At 36.8% G+C, this 20075-nt stretch overlaps 1 protein-coding gene across 1 annotated transcript; it reads left to right on the top strand.

Annotated features, from left to right (window-relative positions):
* The first annotated feature begins 245 nt into the window (after positions 1-245).
* Positions 246-1731, top strand: sst1.1 (somatostatin 1, tandem duplicate 1). Its single transcript, XM_073818036.1, has 2 exons — positions 246-472; positions 1233-1731. Exons 1-2 carry the CDS (start codon positions 335-337, stop codon positions 1437-1439), a joined length of 345 nt encoding a protein of 114 aa, XP_073674137.1. The 5' UTR covers positions 246-334; the 3' UTR covers positions 1440-1731.
* Positions 1732-20075: the final 18344 nt, after the last annotated feature.

The raw sequence follows: 20075 nt of genomic DNA, 5'->3' as shown, positions 1-20075 counted from the left end.
GTATAGGCAAACGCACACTGAGACAAAATACAGTATGTGTGCGCAGGGTTGGAGTGACGATTGCAGGTTAAATCGATCATTAATTCCTTTCACCTCCAGTCGGATTCACGCCCCTAATCGGTGTCATCTTTGTCACTCAGCATCACTCGAGCTCACACGGAGGAAACCCCCCTCGCCTCCTGACGTCAGGCGGATCGTTTAAAAGGCAACTTTGGAGGAATGAGCCGCAACAGAAGGAGCAAAGAGATAGAAGAGGCAACTTACAACAAGCGCAGCGCTACCCGACCGCATCTCTCTCTCCTTTTAATTTACCACCAAATCAACACTTTCAAAGATGCTCTCCACGCGTATCCAGTGCGCATTGGCGCTCCTGTGCCTTGCGCTCGCAGTCAGCAGCGTCTCAGCAGCACCGACAGATGCCAAACTCCGCCAACTTCTGCAGAGATCTCTCCTCAACCCGGCTGGAAAACAGGTAAACGATTGCATACATAAATGTCTAGTTTGGGCGATTTTATATATGTTAAAAATGACTTTAGGTTGAGTTAAAAACGATAGCAAACACTGTCCATGGTGCTGAAATCGACCAAAGCGTTTACATCTTGAGACTAAGTTCTACAACTCAGAGAGAATATATAGAAAAGTTATTTGAACTTGCATAGTGTTGATTATGATTCATATAATCGTACGCAGACATAAACTGATGATCATTGAAAACATTAGGATTTACTAAAAAGAGAAAATATATTCAAGGTATATACATGAAATAAGCGTTAAACATTAAAGACAAAACATTTTAGCCTACATATAAAACATAACGAAGAGCGATTGTCTCATTTTTAAAGAGCAAACTTAAAAAGTTGCAAACTTCTGCTTTATTAAACACAACGCTTAAGAATTAGATGTAAACCTAAATCTGTGCTAACGTTTTAAACAGTTAATTCGCTTTGTCCAAACGTTCGTTTCGATTTTTATTTCTTCACTTGAAAGTAGCCTACTACGCAGTCACCAAGGCAGTACTCTTTCGAAAGCTACTACTATGTACCTTTAAAGTATTAATATGTACAATTTAAGGGTTAATAAGGTGCAAAGATGTAGTTTTTATACCCTGGGATAGCACCCGAGTTACAGATTTGTACCTTTTTTTTTCTGAGAGTGTTCGCATTATCGGACGCGGCTTTGACAACAAGTACACATACTAAAGTTGTTTTCTCTCGCTCTCTTCATTTCTTCAGGAACTCGCCAGATACACACTTGCAGACTTGCTCTCAGACCTGGTCCAAGCAGAAAACGAGGCAATGGAGCCCGAGGATCTGTCCCGCGCTGTGGAGAAAGATGATGTGCGTCTGGAACTGGAGCGCGCCGCCGGTCCAATGCTGGCACCTCGGGAGCGCAAAGCTGGATGCAAGAACTTCTTCTGGAAAACTTTCACATCGTGTTAATTTCTCACCGCGAAGCGTTTTCTTTTGACTTATTCTTTTTTTACTCCTTCACATTTCTTTTTTCCTCGTCTTTCACGCATTCTTCATTCTATCTAAACTGTATATAAGAAAATAAAAGCGATTATATTTGTCGTTTAACAACGATGATAGATTTCATTGACTATGTTTTTCGAGACTATTGATGTGTCATCGGAAAGAATGTTTTGCGGGTGTGTGCGTATCTGCTTTTAATTGTACTTTAGCAGATATCACTATTTTTAATTGTTTGTTTGAATAAAATCTATGTTTCAGAGCTAATGCATACTGGAACTTTGTCCCACCAACTTGAACACATACAGACCTCTTAATACAACACTGATTTTTATAGTGTGTTAAGCCAAAGGCATGGAAACACGTCCAAAGATAACAGAGGAAGACCTCCTTTCATAAAAATTTCACCAAACAGTGCAATGCAATGCTATGAAAACAGATGGCAGGTGTGAGCTTGGCAGCTTATCAATAAGCTATAATTTAATGGTGACCTGCACTGTGTGGAAATCTTTCACAACCATTTAGAAGCCAAAGTGAATGTGAAAGAAGGAGAGAGAGAGATTCTATTTGGCTGGTGAATCACAGAGGCTCTTAATAACCTTTCGTTTTCAGCATTAAGCGATTCAGTTAAGAAAGCTCTCAAACAATTATGGGTTTGTGTGTGTGTGTTTCTGCCAGCTGACAGGTCCTTTGCCCACTCTGTGTGTGTGTCTGTGTGTCTGTGCGTTTGTGTGTGTGTTATCTCCCTGTGCAGCCTGGTCTGAGGCTGAATACAGATTGTGAGATTGACAGGGAGACCAGCCATCAGAACTGGGGACCGCCGTTCTGTATTACGAACATGTCATGTTCAGGGTTTTTTCTTTTGACACATATATGGCCTCTGCTCTTACTGCCCCCATTCTGGATATGTGCAGTTACATTTAAAAGACATCATTATCTCTGACATTTACAGAAAATAGAGCATAGGAAGACAGAAAGTGCGGTTCACTCTATGGTTGTTTTACGGTCTCTTTTTCATCCCTGACTGCACACATTACTTTTAAATGGATCTACAAAGAAAACCATGCAACTATAAACTCATATTTATCAGCTTTATGTGTGTTCTGCAGTTATGCATATTAGGTTCCATGACGGTACTTGGAAAAAAAATCATATGCCACCAATTGGCATATAATGCTCATTTGCAGCTCATTGATAATTTTTGCAATGCTGTACATTTAGCTATGAATCCTAGTAAAAGCTATCTTTGTGAGGGCTGTTTTGAGTTTTAGACCATTGGAGTGAGGATAATCTTGTAAAGTGAGGACATTTTGGCTGGCCCGCACTTTCTGAGGCCCCTTTAAAAGCCTGTTTGAAGGTCAAGACTTCATTTTACGGATCAGGTTATAATTGGGTAAAGGTAAGGTTCAGGGTAAGGGTAAGAGGCACAGTTCTGATAGGTAGGTTTAGGGTAAGGAGCTAGAAATTTTTAAAAATACCTGACAAAATTGCCAAAAACCTGCCTTTGGGGACGTCCTCATTTGTAAAACTGGTAAAACTGAAATCATAAAAATGCAGATAGTGTTCTGTAAGGGGTAGGTTTAGCTTAGAAAATGTATAACTATCTGTATACAAAAACAATAGAAGTCTATGTAATGTCCCCATATAGATATCTAAGTAAATGTGTGTGTGTGTGTGTGTGTGTGTATTGCATGTATAAATTATGTTTATAAAACTATATTAGCCCTATATAATAGATAGTTGAATAAAAGTGCAAAGTTAAGCAATTAAAGCTAATACATTTTTAAATATATATTTTTATATATTGCAATATATTTAGCTATGGTATAGCTATAGTAAAGAAAGTGTTTGTATGTACACACACACACACACACACACACACACACACACACACACACACACACACACACACACACACACACACACACACACACACACACACACACACACACACACACACACACACACACACACACTCATCTTTTATTATAAACTTGTCAGAAAACATATTCAGTCATGTTGTCATAAAAGATTTATAGAAAAGTTTACTAGCTTTAATTACTTTACTTTGCACTTTTATTTTCACTATCTGTTATATAGGGCCTAAACTATAAATAAATATAATATATATTTAGTTTATATATACACTATGAATATGGAGCACATCTTTTATTAAACACATTTTTATCAGCTTTAATTACTTAACTTTGCATGTAAAGAAAGCCAAGATGCTTGAAAAGTGTTTAAATATTTTACATACATTTTACACACACACACACACACACACACACACACACACACACACACACACACACACACACACACACACACACACACACACACACACACACAAAAACCGCACAATATATGTTTATAAAGAATATAGGCCTTATATAATAGATAGTTGAAATAAAAGTACAACGTTAAGATATTAAAGTTCTGAAGTTCTGAAAAGTTTATGGACAATTTTTGTATTAGCTATAATTTCTCAGTTTTGCACATACAGAATGCCAATGCTTGAAAAGTGATTAAATCTTTTACATATAATTTACACACACACATAAATTGTTTATAAATAATATAGGCCCTATATAATAGATAGTTGAAATAAAAGTGCAAAGTTAAGCAATATTAATAAATATGTTTTCTGACAAGTTAATGGAAAAATGTGATATATATATTTCTTAACATAGCACTTTTATTCCTCTACATAGGGTCTATAATATATATATATATATATATATATATATATATATATATATATATAGTTTTTTTCAAGTCCCCTCACTCCCTATGCTTACATTTACTGTACTAGAGAATATGTGTGCATATGTATGTGTGTGGCAGAGTCCTTCCTTTTCTTTCGTGGGGGTCCATATCCACTCATCCATGTGTAATCTCTCTGTTTCAAAAGACGTCAGTACCTATACCACTCATACAAATACACACACAGGCAAAAAAAATCCTTTTAAACGGTTCGCATTTTCATGTCACGCGTCACACCAATCTTGACATCTGCCTCAGAGCTTTTAAAGTGATTAGCAAGCCTTCAATGCACTTCAATACGACACTCTGCAGCATCTCCATTTATTACTGCTAATTAAAGACTTTAAAAGAAGTCTTAAGAGATTGTCGCATTTAATTCAATCTACAAGTGCCAATATTGCATCCTAAAGTGGCTAATTCATTTTTAGGGGGCTGTTGTGTAAAAAGGTAGGCACATTTCCGGGGGCAACGGGTGGCGTTGGGTTGCTCTTTCTTCTTGTTTGATATTTCCTGTGGTGCCATTAATAGCAAAAGAGTTTAAACAGCCCTGCCTCATCTCTCTACTTAATGACACCACACTTTGACTTTCCAGAAGGAGCGAGGAGGGTATATGTTGGTGCGAGTGAGTGTGTGTTATTCCTCTATAGTGTGCGTCTAAGAAACAAGGTGGACGGGAAATGGAAATGAAAGATAGCATGAACCATAAAGAAGTGATGATTATCACAACCGTTTCATTATCACATTGTTTAGCACATCGTAAAATTGCAATAATCACAAGACTATGAAAAGGCGTAGAATGTGAAATTCTTCACACTGCTGGAGCTTCATATAATTACACAAGAGCAAAGTAAATATTCGTTTAATGACGTAATATGGCCCCGGGTCCATTAGCCCCCAGCGGTTGAAGCAGTTCTCCTAGAGCTTTAGATTATCTGGTGTGTAAACAATGTGTTTTCATTATGCAGTTTGTTTTGTTTTGCTGTAATTGTCCGTATTTTGATTTCAAATCGCACTGTGTAATGTTTGTAATATGTGTGCATTTTGATTTCATACTTGAGCGATGATGACGACGATTATTTTGAGTAAACAAAGACATGAGCATGTTCATTCATCCAATTTACTGTTTTCCCTGACTCTCTCTCTCACTAAACCGATTCCTTGTTTTGCTTATTTAACTTTGATCAAGTTGCCATGAAAACAACATCTCCGCAAAGTGGCGATTATAATTTACAACTAGATTTGTGAAGAAAATATGAGTGATGCTTGCTGTGGTAAAACTCAATACTATGTGGTCGCAGAGGTGTTTTTACTACAAACTTGCATTATAACATCGATTGAGTATTTGTACCAACTTCCCTCTATGAACTGATTGCCATTTTATAGTATTCTATAGAGGGTTTGCAGTTGCGATTTGGTCAGTTATCCAGATGCACAGCCATATTGGCGGTACTTGGATGTAAACAACAGCATAGATTGCACAGATTTCACAGAAAAAATGTGTGGAAGCTGCTAAATCATATAGAGAAGGTCTTAATAAGCAGGAAAGGGAGCAATATTTTGACAAACTAAAGTTAATTGGTACATACAAGCAGTATTAATTAAGATATTAGCCTAATATTTTACCTACCTGACTGGAAATGATAAAAGCGAACACAAATGTTGTCAAGATTCTTGCCCTGGAAATCCTGGTTCAGTTTGGCCAACCGCAAACACCCTTTGTTCCTCAGTTTTTTGGTTCTATAGTACAACAAATGTTTTCAGGGGTCCGACTGATTAGATCAGCCCAAAATATGACAAAAATGGACCATTTTCAGCTGCAATAATCAGCTAAATATCAGAATTTCGTTCTGTTCAGTGGCATTGTTTATGTTCAGTGCTGCCAATATGGCTGATTGATAACGCATCGTGAAAACTCTATACTTTTATATCCGAATGCTGAATGTCATCGTCAGGGGCGCCGCTCGCAATTTTGGGCCCTATGACAAAATATGAAGTTGGGCCCCCCCTACCACACTAAAGCAGATCTCTGGGGGCCCCTAAAGTGTGTGGGCCCTTATAATTGTCCTAACTTACCCCCCCTTAGCGGCGCCCCTGGTCATCGTGTTGCATCATACAAAACATTTCATTCAGCTACAGATAGCTGGATGTCTTTGTCCATATAAGGGATTTCCTGTAAAGTAATTTAAACTCCTATAGGTCTCACTTGTGGATTTTCTGCATGATGGCACCCTCTGGTTTCGAGTATGAATGAAACAAATCACACGTGAAAGTTTAACTCTCCATAACGGCACTGGATTATTGTGTCATAATATCATTTCATGAATGCACACTTACATGTAATAAACAGAGTTTATGTGTATTTGGTGTGCTGTCCGAGGGAAGGGCTCCAAGCTCAGAATTTTGGCCTGAACCCAAAGTACCCCCCATAGGTTATATATACTCCTGTTAATTAGGTTAAAAGAGTAGTTCACTTTCAGAACAAAAACTTGCAGAAACTGTACTCACCCCCTTGTCATCCAAGATGTTTATGTCTTTCTTTCTCAGTTGTAAGGAAACTGTTTTTTTGAGTAAAACATTTCAGGATTTCTCTCCATATAATGAACTTCTATGGTGCCCCCGAGTTTGAACTTCCAAAATGCAGCTTCAAATGCCTCTAAACAATCAGGGTCTTATCTAGCAAAACGATGAGTTATTTTCTAAAAAAAAATTTATATACTTTTTAACCTCAAATGCTCATTTTGTCTAGCTCAGCAAGATGAGCATTTGAAATTAAAAAGTATATAAGTTGTAAATTTTTTTAGAAAATAACCCATCGTTTCTCTAGATAAGACTCTTCTTCCTCAGCTGGGATCATTTAGAGCCCTTTTAAGCTGCATTTCAACTGCATTTTAGAAATTCAAACTCGGGGGCACCATAGAATTCTTTTATATCATCCTGAAATGTTTTCCTCAAAAAACACCATTCCTTTACGACTGAAGAAAGACAGACATAAACATCTTGGATGACAAGGGGGTGAGTACATTATCTGTAAATTTTTGTTTTGAAAGTGAACTACTCCTTTAATTACTGATTGTGCCCCCTGTTGTGTTTAATCAGGTTAATCATCTGAACGTGCTCCTCCCTTTGTTAATAAAACATCATATGTGTACTATTGATTTTCAAATATCGTCAATACCGGTATATTGCGACAACCCTATTTCCAATAAGTCCAAAATGAATGTGATAAAAAGTTGACATTTGCATTTGGTTTGCGAATAACTATGCAACAGCTATGCACAATAATGTCCAGGCCATACTGGAAATTAAACAAAATTAAAAAAAATAAAGTATTGTTTTGTAATGACATGTTTTATAATTTTAAAATATATTCTAAGATCATTACAATTTATATACATTAAAAATGTTAATTTGTGTGGGAGTAATTTTCTCTCAGAAATTTCTAGTAAATTTCAGAATCATTTATAAATTAATAAAAAAATTTAAATATAAAGACTGAAATAGTATTTTCTTCCAATAATCTTTTTTTTTTTTTTTTTTTTTTACAACTTTAAAATAAATAAATAAAAATACAGTGAAAAACTAATATGAAATATATAAGGTTTTAGACTGTTTTAAAGTCATTGTATGGCCTTGCTATTAAGGTTATAAAACAAACTTTGTCATCATTTACTCAATTTAAAAAAAAATTTAATTAAATGACACATTTCTTTCACCCCAAATACTAATTAGTTGTAATTTGATCTAAATTTTGACATTTTATTCTCCAAAAACTTATGTGAAACTTTAAAAGTAGACACTTTTCTTACATTTAATTACATTTGCTTTCTATGGACATAAAATCACTTTGTAAATTTTCATTTGACATGGACATCTATCCCCCCCCTCCCACAATGTTGTTTGTACAATCATTGACTTTCAAAATATCTTCTTTTGTTTTTCATGAGAAATAATGATTACAGATTTTTCGTTTTTTCTGGGTGAACTATTCCTTCAAGTGTTTTAACATACTCTGAATACCTTTTAACATGGCAAACTTTGTCAGAACCATTATTTCATCCCCTACAGCACTCACCAGCATCTAATAAACGACTTTTTCACACATGCATGCTAACACATTCACTCTTATTCTGAATCTATTTAACACTGTTTCTTGATGGGAGGTGTGTTTCCTGAAACAAGGGGAGGTTTATTCAGTTCCATCTCAAAGTCAAAAGCATTCTCCAGATCTGCTCACGTTCACGCATCCCGGAGCAGTTCAATGTCCCTTTTGGGAATTCAGAACTGATTCAAACTCGAGTTGGATCCCTCTCTTGAGAGCCAAAACTGCCAGTATCTGAGTAATTGGATGCAGGTGTGAAGATATAACGCAGTTCTGTGTATTTTTGGCGGAGGAACCTGCGTAAGAGAGACCCCAAGAGGAAAACGTCCAAACTTAGAATTTAAAAAAGTCAGAAACAAACTCAGAAAAGGCCGTGGGCTGTGTGAGTTCTCCTGGAGAAACACTAAGTGTCATAGAGTGTTAAACTGGTTTTTCTCCATGCTTTAATAATGCGAACAGAACAGCAATGTCTCTCTCACACACACCACATGCAAATACACAAAGTGCAATCATGAGAATCTAAATCTATGATGGGTTAGTAATGATGTCTACAGAGAGCTGAAAACTCAATCAGAGCCTCAGCATGTGCGTGTGTGTGTATATTTGCATGTATAGTCTTTGCAAATGCGACCAGGTCTGTCTGCCTGCGTTTTTCTCCATCATTAGCAGCTCTCAGGGGGGCAGTGGCCCGCGGGGTGTGTGTGCTGATGACATAGCACCCCTTGCGCTTACTCCTAATAGCATACTTTCCTCATAACTCATTAAATCTCTCTTCGTCTCTGTGAGTTCTGTAAACTAGCCTTTGAAACCTCTATAATATTGCATTAATTTTCAACTATAATCTACACAAATCAGTATGTACTTCTAAATGATCTTTGTGACATTTCACTCACTATCTATAATGAAACCATAGACCGGGTTAGTGCTGTATTTATTTTTTGACAGGAATGAAAATGAGGTTGTGAGAAATGGAAACACAGTGCATTCTTGTTTATCAACATACTAAGGTTCAGCTGAGGAAACGTATTTCTGAAAAAAAAAAAAACTCCAAACTCCACGGACAGAAACTCATAAAACAGTTTTGAGAGTTTTGAGAAAATTGCGTGAGCTAGGACCTTTATACATTGCGTGTCATTGTAAATAGCCTACTGTAGGTCTATCCCTCACACATCCTTTTTTCATTCACCCACATTAAATTCATTGATGTCTATTCTATAAGGTCAGCTGTGTTTATTTCACAGCAAACAAACAAAAAAAGAGGCCTAAATAGGAAAGTTTGTGAAACACGCTGTACAGTCATGGCCAAAAGTTTTGAGAATTACATAAATACTGGAAATTGGAAAAGTTGCTGCTTAAGTTTTTATAATAGCAATTTGCATATACTCCAGAATGTTATGAAGAGTGATCAGATGAATTGCATAGTCCTTCTTTGCCATGAAAATTAACTTAATCCCGAAAAAAACTTTCCACTGCATTGTTAAGGCGGCTTCAGGGCGTCCAAGAAAGTCCAGCAAGCGCCAGGATCGTCTCCTAAAGAGGATTCAGCTGCGGGATCGGAGTGCCACCAGTGCAGAGCTTGCTCAGGAATGGCAGCAGGCAGGTGTGGGCGCATCTGCACGCACAGTGAGGCCAAGACTTTTGGAAGATGGCCTGGTGTCAAGAAGGGCAGCAAAGAAAAAAAACCATCAGGGACAGATTGATCTTCTGCAAAAAGTATGGCGAATGGACTGCTTAGGACTGGGGCAAAGTCATATTCTCCGATGAAGCCTCTTTCCGATTGTTTGGGGCATCTGGAAAAAGGCTTGTCCGGAGAAGAAAAGGTGAGCGCTACCATCAGTCCTGTGTCATGCCAACAGTAAAGCATCCTGAGACCATTCATGTGTGGGGTTGCTTCTCATCCAAGGGAGTAGGCTCACTCACAATTTTGCCCAAAAACACAGCCATGAATAAAGAATGGTACCAAAACACCCTCCAACAGCAACTTCTTCCAACAATCCAACAACAGTTTGGTGAAGAACAATGCATTTTCCAGCACGATGGAGCACCGTGCCATAAGGCAAAAGTTATAACTAAGTGGCTCGGGGACCAAAACGTTGACATTTTGGGTTCATGGCCTGGAAACTCCCCAGATCTTAATCCCATTGAGAACTTGTGGTCAATCCTCAAGAGGCGGGTGGACAAACAAAAACCCACTAATTCTGACAAACTCCAAGAAGTGATTATGAAAGAATGGGTTGCTATCAGTCAGGATTTGGCCTAGAAGTTGATTGAGAGCATGCCCAGTCGAATTGCAGAGGTCCTGAAAAAGAAGGGCCAACACTGCAAATACTGACTCTTTGCATAAATGTCATGTAATTGTCGATAAAAGCCTTTGAAACGTATGAAGTGCTTGTAATTATATTTCAGTACATCACAGAAACAACTGAAACAAAGATCTAAAAGCAGTTTAGCACCGGCTTGTAAGAGACATTTGTTTGGAAAACAGGAAACGCTGGTTAAGCTGTGTTTTGAATCACCAGAATCGGCTTATAGGAGTCATTTGTTCGGAAATCGGACTGCAATTTTAGTAAACTGATCACTAAAAATAACCAGCTCACATAATTATTTGGAAAATCAGGCTAAACTGGTTGCGTTGCATGTTATGATTTACTAAAATAATCTGCTCATAAGCGTTATTTGGTCAGGAAACCGACTGAATCAGGTTGCACTGTGATGATTCACCTAGTGAATCGACTCGTCAATAAGAACAATTAAATACACAAAGTGTAATCGTGAGAATCTAAATCTATGATGGGTTAGTAATGATACAGAGAACTGAAAACTAAAAAGAACCAGCTCACATAATTATTTGGAAAATCAGCCTAAACCAGTTGCGTTGTGTGTTATGATTCACTAAAAGAATCTGCTCATAGGAGTTATTTGGTCAAGAAACCGATTGAATCTGGTTGCACTGTGATATATGATTCACCTAGCGAATCAACTCCTAAATAAGAAAGATTCGTTCGGTAATCAAGCACTTGTCATACTGTATGTTTCTGATTCACTAAAAATAACAAAATAAAGAGTCATTTGTTCAGTAATTGAACTACACTGGTTTGATGTGTAGCTTATTTTTGATTCCATGAAAAGAACTGGCTCATAAAAGTAATTTGTTCGTGAAACGGGTTGCGTTGTAGCCTATTTTGTTTGGAAGTGGTGCTGGTCGTGAGAACAACACATGCTTCTTGGCATTATTTCAGTGTAGGCTATAGAATGTTTTCATTACATTATATGCAAAACATCATTCACAACTCGGGTAAAATATGATTTGTTTAGCTGGGGCACCAAAGATTCCCTGCTACTGAAATGCTGATTTAAATAGGCTTCTGTGACATAGATTAGCATCATAACTCAATAATATAGGCTATCTGCTAAAAGCATTGTGATTGATGCTATAAAAATGACACATAAATCTGCTTTTCTTTCATTTGCTTTCTACAATACCTCTGGTCTGTCCATCTATGGTATTTCTCCAGCATATCAAGACTCGGTTCAAGTCTTGTCAAATGAAACATGTCCATTAGCAGTATTTACATATCATTTGCATAACCATTATCACAGCTGACTTGAAAAGCATTGTGGGTATTAGACAGCAGCAGCGCCAGGCTGGAGATCCTCATTTCTGCACAGTATGTGTTTAACTGATAAAGAGAGAAAGAGGAATGGCTTTGGTGTGTGTTTAACCGATAAAAATTAAGTTGATTTTTGCAGGGTTTCACTGAAATAATGACTTCTCGATTTGCAGTAATAATGTTCTCCCTGAATCAATTACTGACGTAGCCAGTGAAACCCCTTTCTGACACAATATGCATTAACACACACAATTAAATTTTTATGTGAAATCTTGAATACACAATTAATGTGATTTCAAAATAATTTCAGCCTATAAAACATACTGTTTTAGCATTGTATATCGAATACCTGAACTGAATATAACATCAAATGCACATTGTTCAACACACACACTTACTTGATCTCAATATATGAAGCCAATCACAGACCAACAAGAGGCTTATCCTGGATCTGTCTGAAGATGATTGTCTCTGATCGCTACAGTGATGAGTGGGTTGGGGTTGCTGGTGAAACGCATTATGGGAGCAGATAGAGATCAGGCAGGACGTGCCTCATGACTTTATCTAAAGGAGCACAAAGATGAGATCATCAGATATTCTTTCTCCTCACACTTATCATCATTATCTTCCTCTATGCCTTTTTTCTCAAGGCCTCGGACAGTGATGTGAGGCGCTGCTGTGCTTGACCTTGACAGGATTATGGGATCCAGCAAAGAGGCTGAAGAAGGTAATAGAGGTGAACATCTCCACCAGGGCACACTGAGAGTTTTATAAGCCAACCACAAACGAATGACAAAGAGGGAAAACAGAATCTGGTGACTTCCAACTTTTGGTTGATGAATGGTGTTCATCTCAGTTGGAAATGGCATGTTTTTCCCAATAAGCCTATTTTGGAAATATATTTAACTTTAAAAAATATTGAGAGTGAGATGAAGATGGGATTAACCCTTGTATTATGTTGGATGTCTATTTGACCTGAATTGATGGGGTTTTTGGAAACTCTGGTAAAATGAGAAAAGTCGCAAGGTATCAAGAAAAAAAATCTTTATCTTGACAGCTGAAGTCAGAAGTTTACATAAACCTTGCAGAATCTGCAAAATGTTAACTATTTTACCAAAATAAGAGGGTTCATACAAAATGCATGTTATTTTTTATTTAGTACTTTTGCATAAGATTCAGGTCCCACAAATTCTTTGGTTTTACAGCATTTTTGTGTATTTGAACCCTTTCCAACTGTATGATTTTGAGATTCATCTTTTCACACAGAGGACAACTGAGGGACTCATATGCAACTATTACAGAAGGTTCAAATGCTCACTTATGTTTCAGAAGGACAAATGATGCATTAAGAGCCAGGGGTGTAAACTTTTGAACAGAGGGTTTGAACCTTCTGTAATAGTTGCATATGAGTCCCTCAGTTGTCCTTAGTGGGAAAAGATAGATCTTAAAATCATACAGTCATTGTTGGAAAGGGAATGCACAGAAATGCTGAAAAACCAAAGAATTTGTGGGACCTGAAGGATTTTTCTGAAGAACAGCGGACAACTGATCAGGACAAACAAGAGACTCATGAACAACTATCACTAAACAAAAAACACAGCTGTGTATGATTCAGGTAACAACACAATATTAAGAATCAAGTGTATGTAAACTTTTGAATGGGGTCATTTATTTATTTATTCTCAGTTATTTTCTTTTTTCTGGACTATATGTAAATGTCTTTTATGTGAAATATCTTATTCAGGTCAGTACTAAATAAAAAAATAACATGCATTTTGTATGATCCCTCTTATTTTGGCAAAATAATATAAATTTTGCCGTTTGTTTGAGTTTGAAAGTTAAAATGTAATTTTTTAAAAATGTTTTAAAATAGTTGCAATTCTGTTTATAAAATGTACAGCTTGTAAAAAATAGTTTAAAAATAGTTGTTGAATTTAGCTTTAAAAATCTCACTGGTCTCTTTTTTGTGTAATAGCCAGTAATGTTAAATGTTTGCTGTTTTACATAATTTTTCAATAGCATAATTTTTGGTCAATTATATTGACTGCAATTAGGATACCATTAAATTGTACCCAAAAATTAAACATGAATTAAGCAAATAAAGGACAGACCAAAAGAAGGCAACATTTACGTAAACAAGTGTCACGTTGATGTCACGTTCTCCTGAAGGGTGAAAAAGAGGCAGACGAGGATAGGTGTGGAAGATAAATGATAAATAAATAATCGTGGAAGAGGAAAAAGGTGGGAGGGAATGGAGGGTGAGGGATGAGGTTCCTCTGTTCAGTCTCCATTGTTGTGCTGTCTGTGTGAAGGAGGCCATTACCCTCACAAAACAGACAAAGACCTTTAATTCAGGCATTCAAGCAGACAATGCAACCACTGCTGCAGGAGCCTGCTGATAGAACGCCTCTTTAACCCTGAAGCCTCCCACACACACACACACACACACACACACACACACACACACACACATACATATGTAATCAAAACATACAAACAAAATAATTGGATATGCACACATACAAACTATAAGCATTAGCAAACATACAAATAAATAACATCACCAACTCATATTTCATACCATCATGTCTTATACATGATCAATATTTGATTCCAGAAAGTATGTATTTGTGTGAGTAGGCTACCACATGCTAATCATCCTTTTTATCGTCTGAAGCCATGAATAAAACCATCATCTTTCACAACAAAAAGATGCTTGTGGCTGCTGATTAGAAAACACTTTACCTGTACTTTCACGGTCACTGATGCACACACACACAAACAGATTGTGCTGAAAGATCATCTGGCTGATAATGTTTGACAGACCTAAATATGTGACTAATGTGTGATTCATTTCATAAAGTCAGCCATGACTCAAAATGAGAAGAATATTGAGCAGAACTGTTTACTGTGTGTGTGTGTGTGTGTGTTTGCTTGCTACAGAGTCATTTATCTTAGATATTTATTGATTAAAGTATTAAGCTTCTGAGGGGAAACAGGGTCAGTTTAATGTGTGGTAAGATAGATTAAAGATCTCTCGACCTGCACACACACAGCTCATTAAATGCAATTAAACTTTAGCACTGCAATAAGAGCAATTAGCCTTCAATGGAGTTTGGAAACAAAGTTTTCTAAAAGTGCCCCGGGTGGGACATGAAAGAGATAAAGTGATACAAAGACCAGGGGTGGGCTGGCCATCGGGAGAACCGGGACAATTCCCGGTGGCCTGGCAGCCAATTTGGCCCGCTGCCATTTTTTTATTTATATTTTATTTTCATATATATTGTTGTTTTTGTTTCTGTTGCATGCCGAATGTACTAAAGTGATTATTTCCAACTTCGCCATTCAATAATAATACTCTAATAAATCGTAATCCGGTTCGTCTTGACTGAACAGAATGCAAGACTCAAGAATGGAGCGCCCAGGTGGAGCAGAGAGTCGTTCACATTGTTTTATACCACGTTTAGAGGGAGCTAAGGCTAACAACAATACAACCCTTACAAAAATTAACCATGTTTTCACTAAAAAACAAAAACCATTGTTACTATACTGCCCTCCAAAGGCAAATAGCAGTAACTACGCCAACACTTAAACTGAGAAAAATGCCTTTAAAGTTTTTACAACAGCTAGTCAAACATGTTGATGCTCTTGTTTCTCTGAAATGGGACAAAACAGAACCAGGAGACTTTGCCACAAGACAAAACAGTTGTCATGCACAAAGTCCATTTTATGCCTTAACTCAATTTTGACCAAATGTGTAGTTACTGCGCTTTGCCTTTGGAGGGCAGTATAGTTAAACTATGGTAACCACAAATTAACAGGTTTTGCTACACTTTATGGTATTTGTAGTAAAACTCTGGTTATACAAATTGTAATCAAAATGCCAAAAAAAAAAAACCACACACACACACACACACAAAAAAAAAAAAACACGGTTACTACTATACTTTTACCATCTGCCTAATTAATCCATGGTTAATTTTCCTAAGGACAAAACAAGACCCATGATCAGTATTAGGTTTTTACTAAAGATATATTCAAGATGTAGCTATTATTGTATGCCAACAGTTTTGACATTTAGGCAAGATAAAACAATAGCACATGGTCCTAATGTAATACTTACATTTTTTATAAAAAGGTAAATGGAAGTTCAATAGATAATCTTTAATTATTTTGCTTGGCACCAGCCAATGGATTATACATTTTTTATGTGATAATAATAATGGCTTTACAAAAAAAATATATATATATATTGTACATGGTTTCAGAATTTGTTGTGGGTTTTTGGGATGGCCTGGATGAGTGTGAGATTTCCTGGCCTGAAATTTTGTCCCAGTCCGCCCCTGACAAAGACATATTATATACAAAATGAAAGAGAGGTGTGCATGTTTGCAGAGTTGGAAATGTAAACTAAATAAATTATTCAGAAAAACATAACACTTTTAATTGCTCATTAAAAGTGTATAAGAGACGAAACGATCGTTTTTTGCGAGAAACCGAACAGTATTTACATAATTTTTTACCTTCGTTAAACAGCCACGTCCAATTGACCTGAGCACGAGCTCATCATTCTGCACGTTACCTGTGTACGCGCTCCGGCGTACTGTAGTATACGCAAACGCCGTAAGGGGAAATCTGTGAAGTCAACAGTCCCGGATGAGTTTGCGCAAGCAAACGTAATATTTTAGCTTAAAATCGGTTTGAACAATCAGGATAAGCGCAAGTAATTACCATTTTGAATAGCCGCTATACCCACAACTGTGAAAACAATGAGTGTCGTATACATGCGACAGATCGCTTCCGGCGTTTGCGTATACTACGCCAGAGCGTGTACATGTAACGAGCCAAATGCTGAGCACGCCCTCGGGACCTGTGTATCAAAGGTAAAAAATTATATAAATACTGTTCAGTTTCTCGCAAAAGCAGATTGTTTCGTGTCTTAGGACATCAATGTATCGTCACGAGTCGCAGGGTGTAATTTGGATTTGTCTGTGCATGTTTTTTGTTACTTTTAAAGGTTTGGTACCCATCCACTGCCATTATATGACTAACAGACTGCACCGTGTTGAGTTATAAATCTTTGTTTGTGTTCTACTGAGGAAACAAAGTCACCTACATCTTGGGGTAAGCAGATAAACATCAAATTTTCATTTTTGGGTGAACTATCCCTTTAATTAAGATATTAGCCTAATATTTCACCTACCTGACTGGAAATGATAAGATCAAGCATGAATGTTATCAAGATTCTTGCCCTGGAAATCCTGGTTCAGTTTGGCCAACCACAAACACCTTTCCTCAGTTTTGTGCTCTCTTCTCCTTGTTTTGTTATAACTTTTGGTAGTCTATAGTACTCCAAATGCTTTTCAGGGTCTGACCAATTAGTACAGCCCAAAACAACAATAACTGACCATTTTCAGCAGCAATAGTCAGCGAAATATGTCAGTTTCGTTCGGTTCAGTGGCATTGTTTACGTTCAGTGCCGCCATTATGGCCAAATAATGACTGCCGTGAAAACCCTCTATTCATGAAACAGTATATAAACAATACCCATTTACCTGCTTCATTTTGTGCATAAAGTATGAAAATTCGGGCACCACTTCAACCTGTTTAAAATATCGCTACATCCAAAATATCTCTATATTCTGAAAAGTCAATAGAAACAAGTGTCCTAAGAAGTCAAACCTGCCTTTCACTCGTGTGTTAGCCAATCAGAAGACTTGATGCCGAATTTCTACCCATGACGCGATGTTAGAGGCGGGGCTACATGTTTACCTGTCCTGTACAATGGCAGTATTTGTGGAAACCTGATGTGGTTTAGCAGAAATCGCTTTAAAATGCTATCTCCTACGATTACAGTAAGACTCGTCTCGTAGTGTCTGGCATTTTGTTTAATTTCTTATTTAAAGACAGTGGCTAATTACATGACCTTTAAGTTAAGCACTGGACGTTCTGCTATGTTTTGGTTACTGTTAGCATTATCGGCCAACTTTAAACTTTAAAACGTTTTTCTCTCTTCCTACCCTTTTTAACCGTCATGCAGTTTATTTATAGATATTTATAAGAAGTAATCTAAGTGTGACTTGGAGTTCGCTCATGAATATTAATCCTGCAGTGCTGACGTTACTTGATAACTTTCCTGAAGCGTCCAGTCACGTAAACTAATTAAAATTCATGAGGCAAGCAGGAGCAGAAAGAAGTCATCTTGCAAAAAAAGCGATCGTGAGCTTGCAGAGGTGGTCAACACTTCCCTCTAGGGGTCAAAAGGCTAATAGCACTCTATTCAAATCTATTGACTCTGTCAGTCATCCACTGCAATTTCACCCAGTGCAATCTTACAGTGGCAGCTGCCATTTAGAACACATTCTTTATTTAGAATAATAGTTCTGTCCTCCTAAAGCACCTGGGGTTAAGTACCTTGCTTAAGGGCACAAAGGTAGCCTAGTATTGCTGGATTTTGATCTTAGTTACTCTGTCATAATGACCAGTGACTGGACCTTCACCCATTAATGATTTGGCAACACACAACTCAGTCATCTGCTTTTACAAAGTTCATATTTACAAAACTTTGCACCCTTTGCTCTTTTGTTTTCTGTGTCTCTCACACTCTCATTGGCTTTTTAACACACAGCTCATTACCCACCTGTCGACTATGACAGTGTTGTTCTAACAGTCCAATTACATCTCTTTCTCGCTATATCTCATACTGAGAGAAAACAGCAGGATATGGATCTTTCTGGAATTAAAGAACTTCTGGTTTAAACACATTAATCAGCTCCCATCACCCACAGTGATAACCCATTAGAAATCTGGATTAGACACACACATACGCAGAGGTGACCTCAAACAAGGACAGATGTTAGCTAGTGGCCATTGAACACATTACACACAAAAAAATCTATCAGTGTGATTTGAGAGCTAATAGATCATTGACAGATTTTGACTGACAAGCATTAATGTCTTGAAATCATATAAAATATGATTATAACATCATCCATTTGTGTCAACATATGGCTTGAGGCTTTGGAGGCCCCTGGCAATGCAAAGTACAAAGCCCACAAGGCCCAGTCTATACTCCAGCTTGTGTCTTAGTTAGAAAGCTATCGGAAAGTATCACAAAGCATGATTCACGCAGCAAAAACAGTGTCAGTATAATATGCTATAACTCATCCAAATCTATTACAGACAATACTTTAATTAATCTACATGCTGCTGTTTTTATGACTGATTTTAACATAAAGTCTTTCTTATCTATATCATTTTGTGAACATCACAAAATCTGACGGCAATTTGCGTACTGTGTACACTATCAGTCAAAAGTTTTTGAACAGTAAGATTTTTAATGTTTTTTAAATAATTATCTTCTGCCCACCAAGCCTGCATTTATGTGATCTAAAATACAGCAAAAGCAGTAATATTTTGAAATATTTTTACTATTTAAAATAGCTGCTTTCTATTTGAATATATTTATTCCTGTGATCTAAGATGAAATTTCAGCATCATTACTGCAGTCTTCAGTGTCACATGATCTTTCAGAAATCATTCTAATATGCTGATTTGCTGTTCAAGAAACATATTATTATTATCAGTATTTAAAACAGTTGAGTACAGTTTTAGGAAAGTTTTAGAAAGATCCAAAGATCATAATCTGACATAAAAACCTTTTTTTTTTTTTTTTTTGCGAAAGAAATTATAGAAATGAATACTTTTATTTAGCAATGATGCTTTGAATTGATCCAAAGTGATGATAAAAACATTTTTAATGTTACAAAAGATTTCTATTTCAGATAAATGCTGTTTTAAAATATATTCAAATAGAAAACAGTTATTTTAAATAGTAAAAATATTTTTGCTGTACTTTAGATCAAGTAAATGCGGGCTTGGTGAGCAAAAGAAACTTTAAACAAAACTTTTGACTTATAGTGTATTTGGCTGCATTCATGCATACTTATAATTTATCCTACGAAGATGATGTCTTTCCCTTAATGCATGTTGCTACTTGCATTGTTAAAAACACAATCCACGTGTTATTAATGTTTATATTGAACTATAACGTCTCTTTTGCACAACTTAACTAGCTGCGTGAGAAAACAAAAACTTCCACCCCGCCCTGAGTCCCGAGTCCCGACACAC

This window comes from Garra rufa, chromosome 14, assembly GCF_049309525.1.
Source record: "Garra rufa chromosome 14, GarRuf1.0, whole genome shotgun sequence".
NCBI lineage: Eukaryota > Metazoa > Chordata > Actinopteri > Cypriniformes > Cyprinidae > Garra > Garra rufa.
Note: the sequence above shows the minus strand (reverse complement) of the source record. Positions and strands in the feature narration are given on the sequence as shown.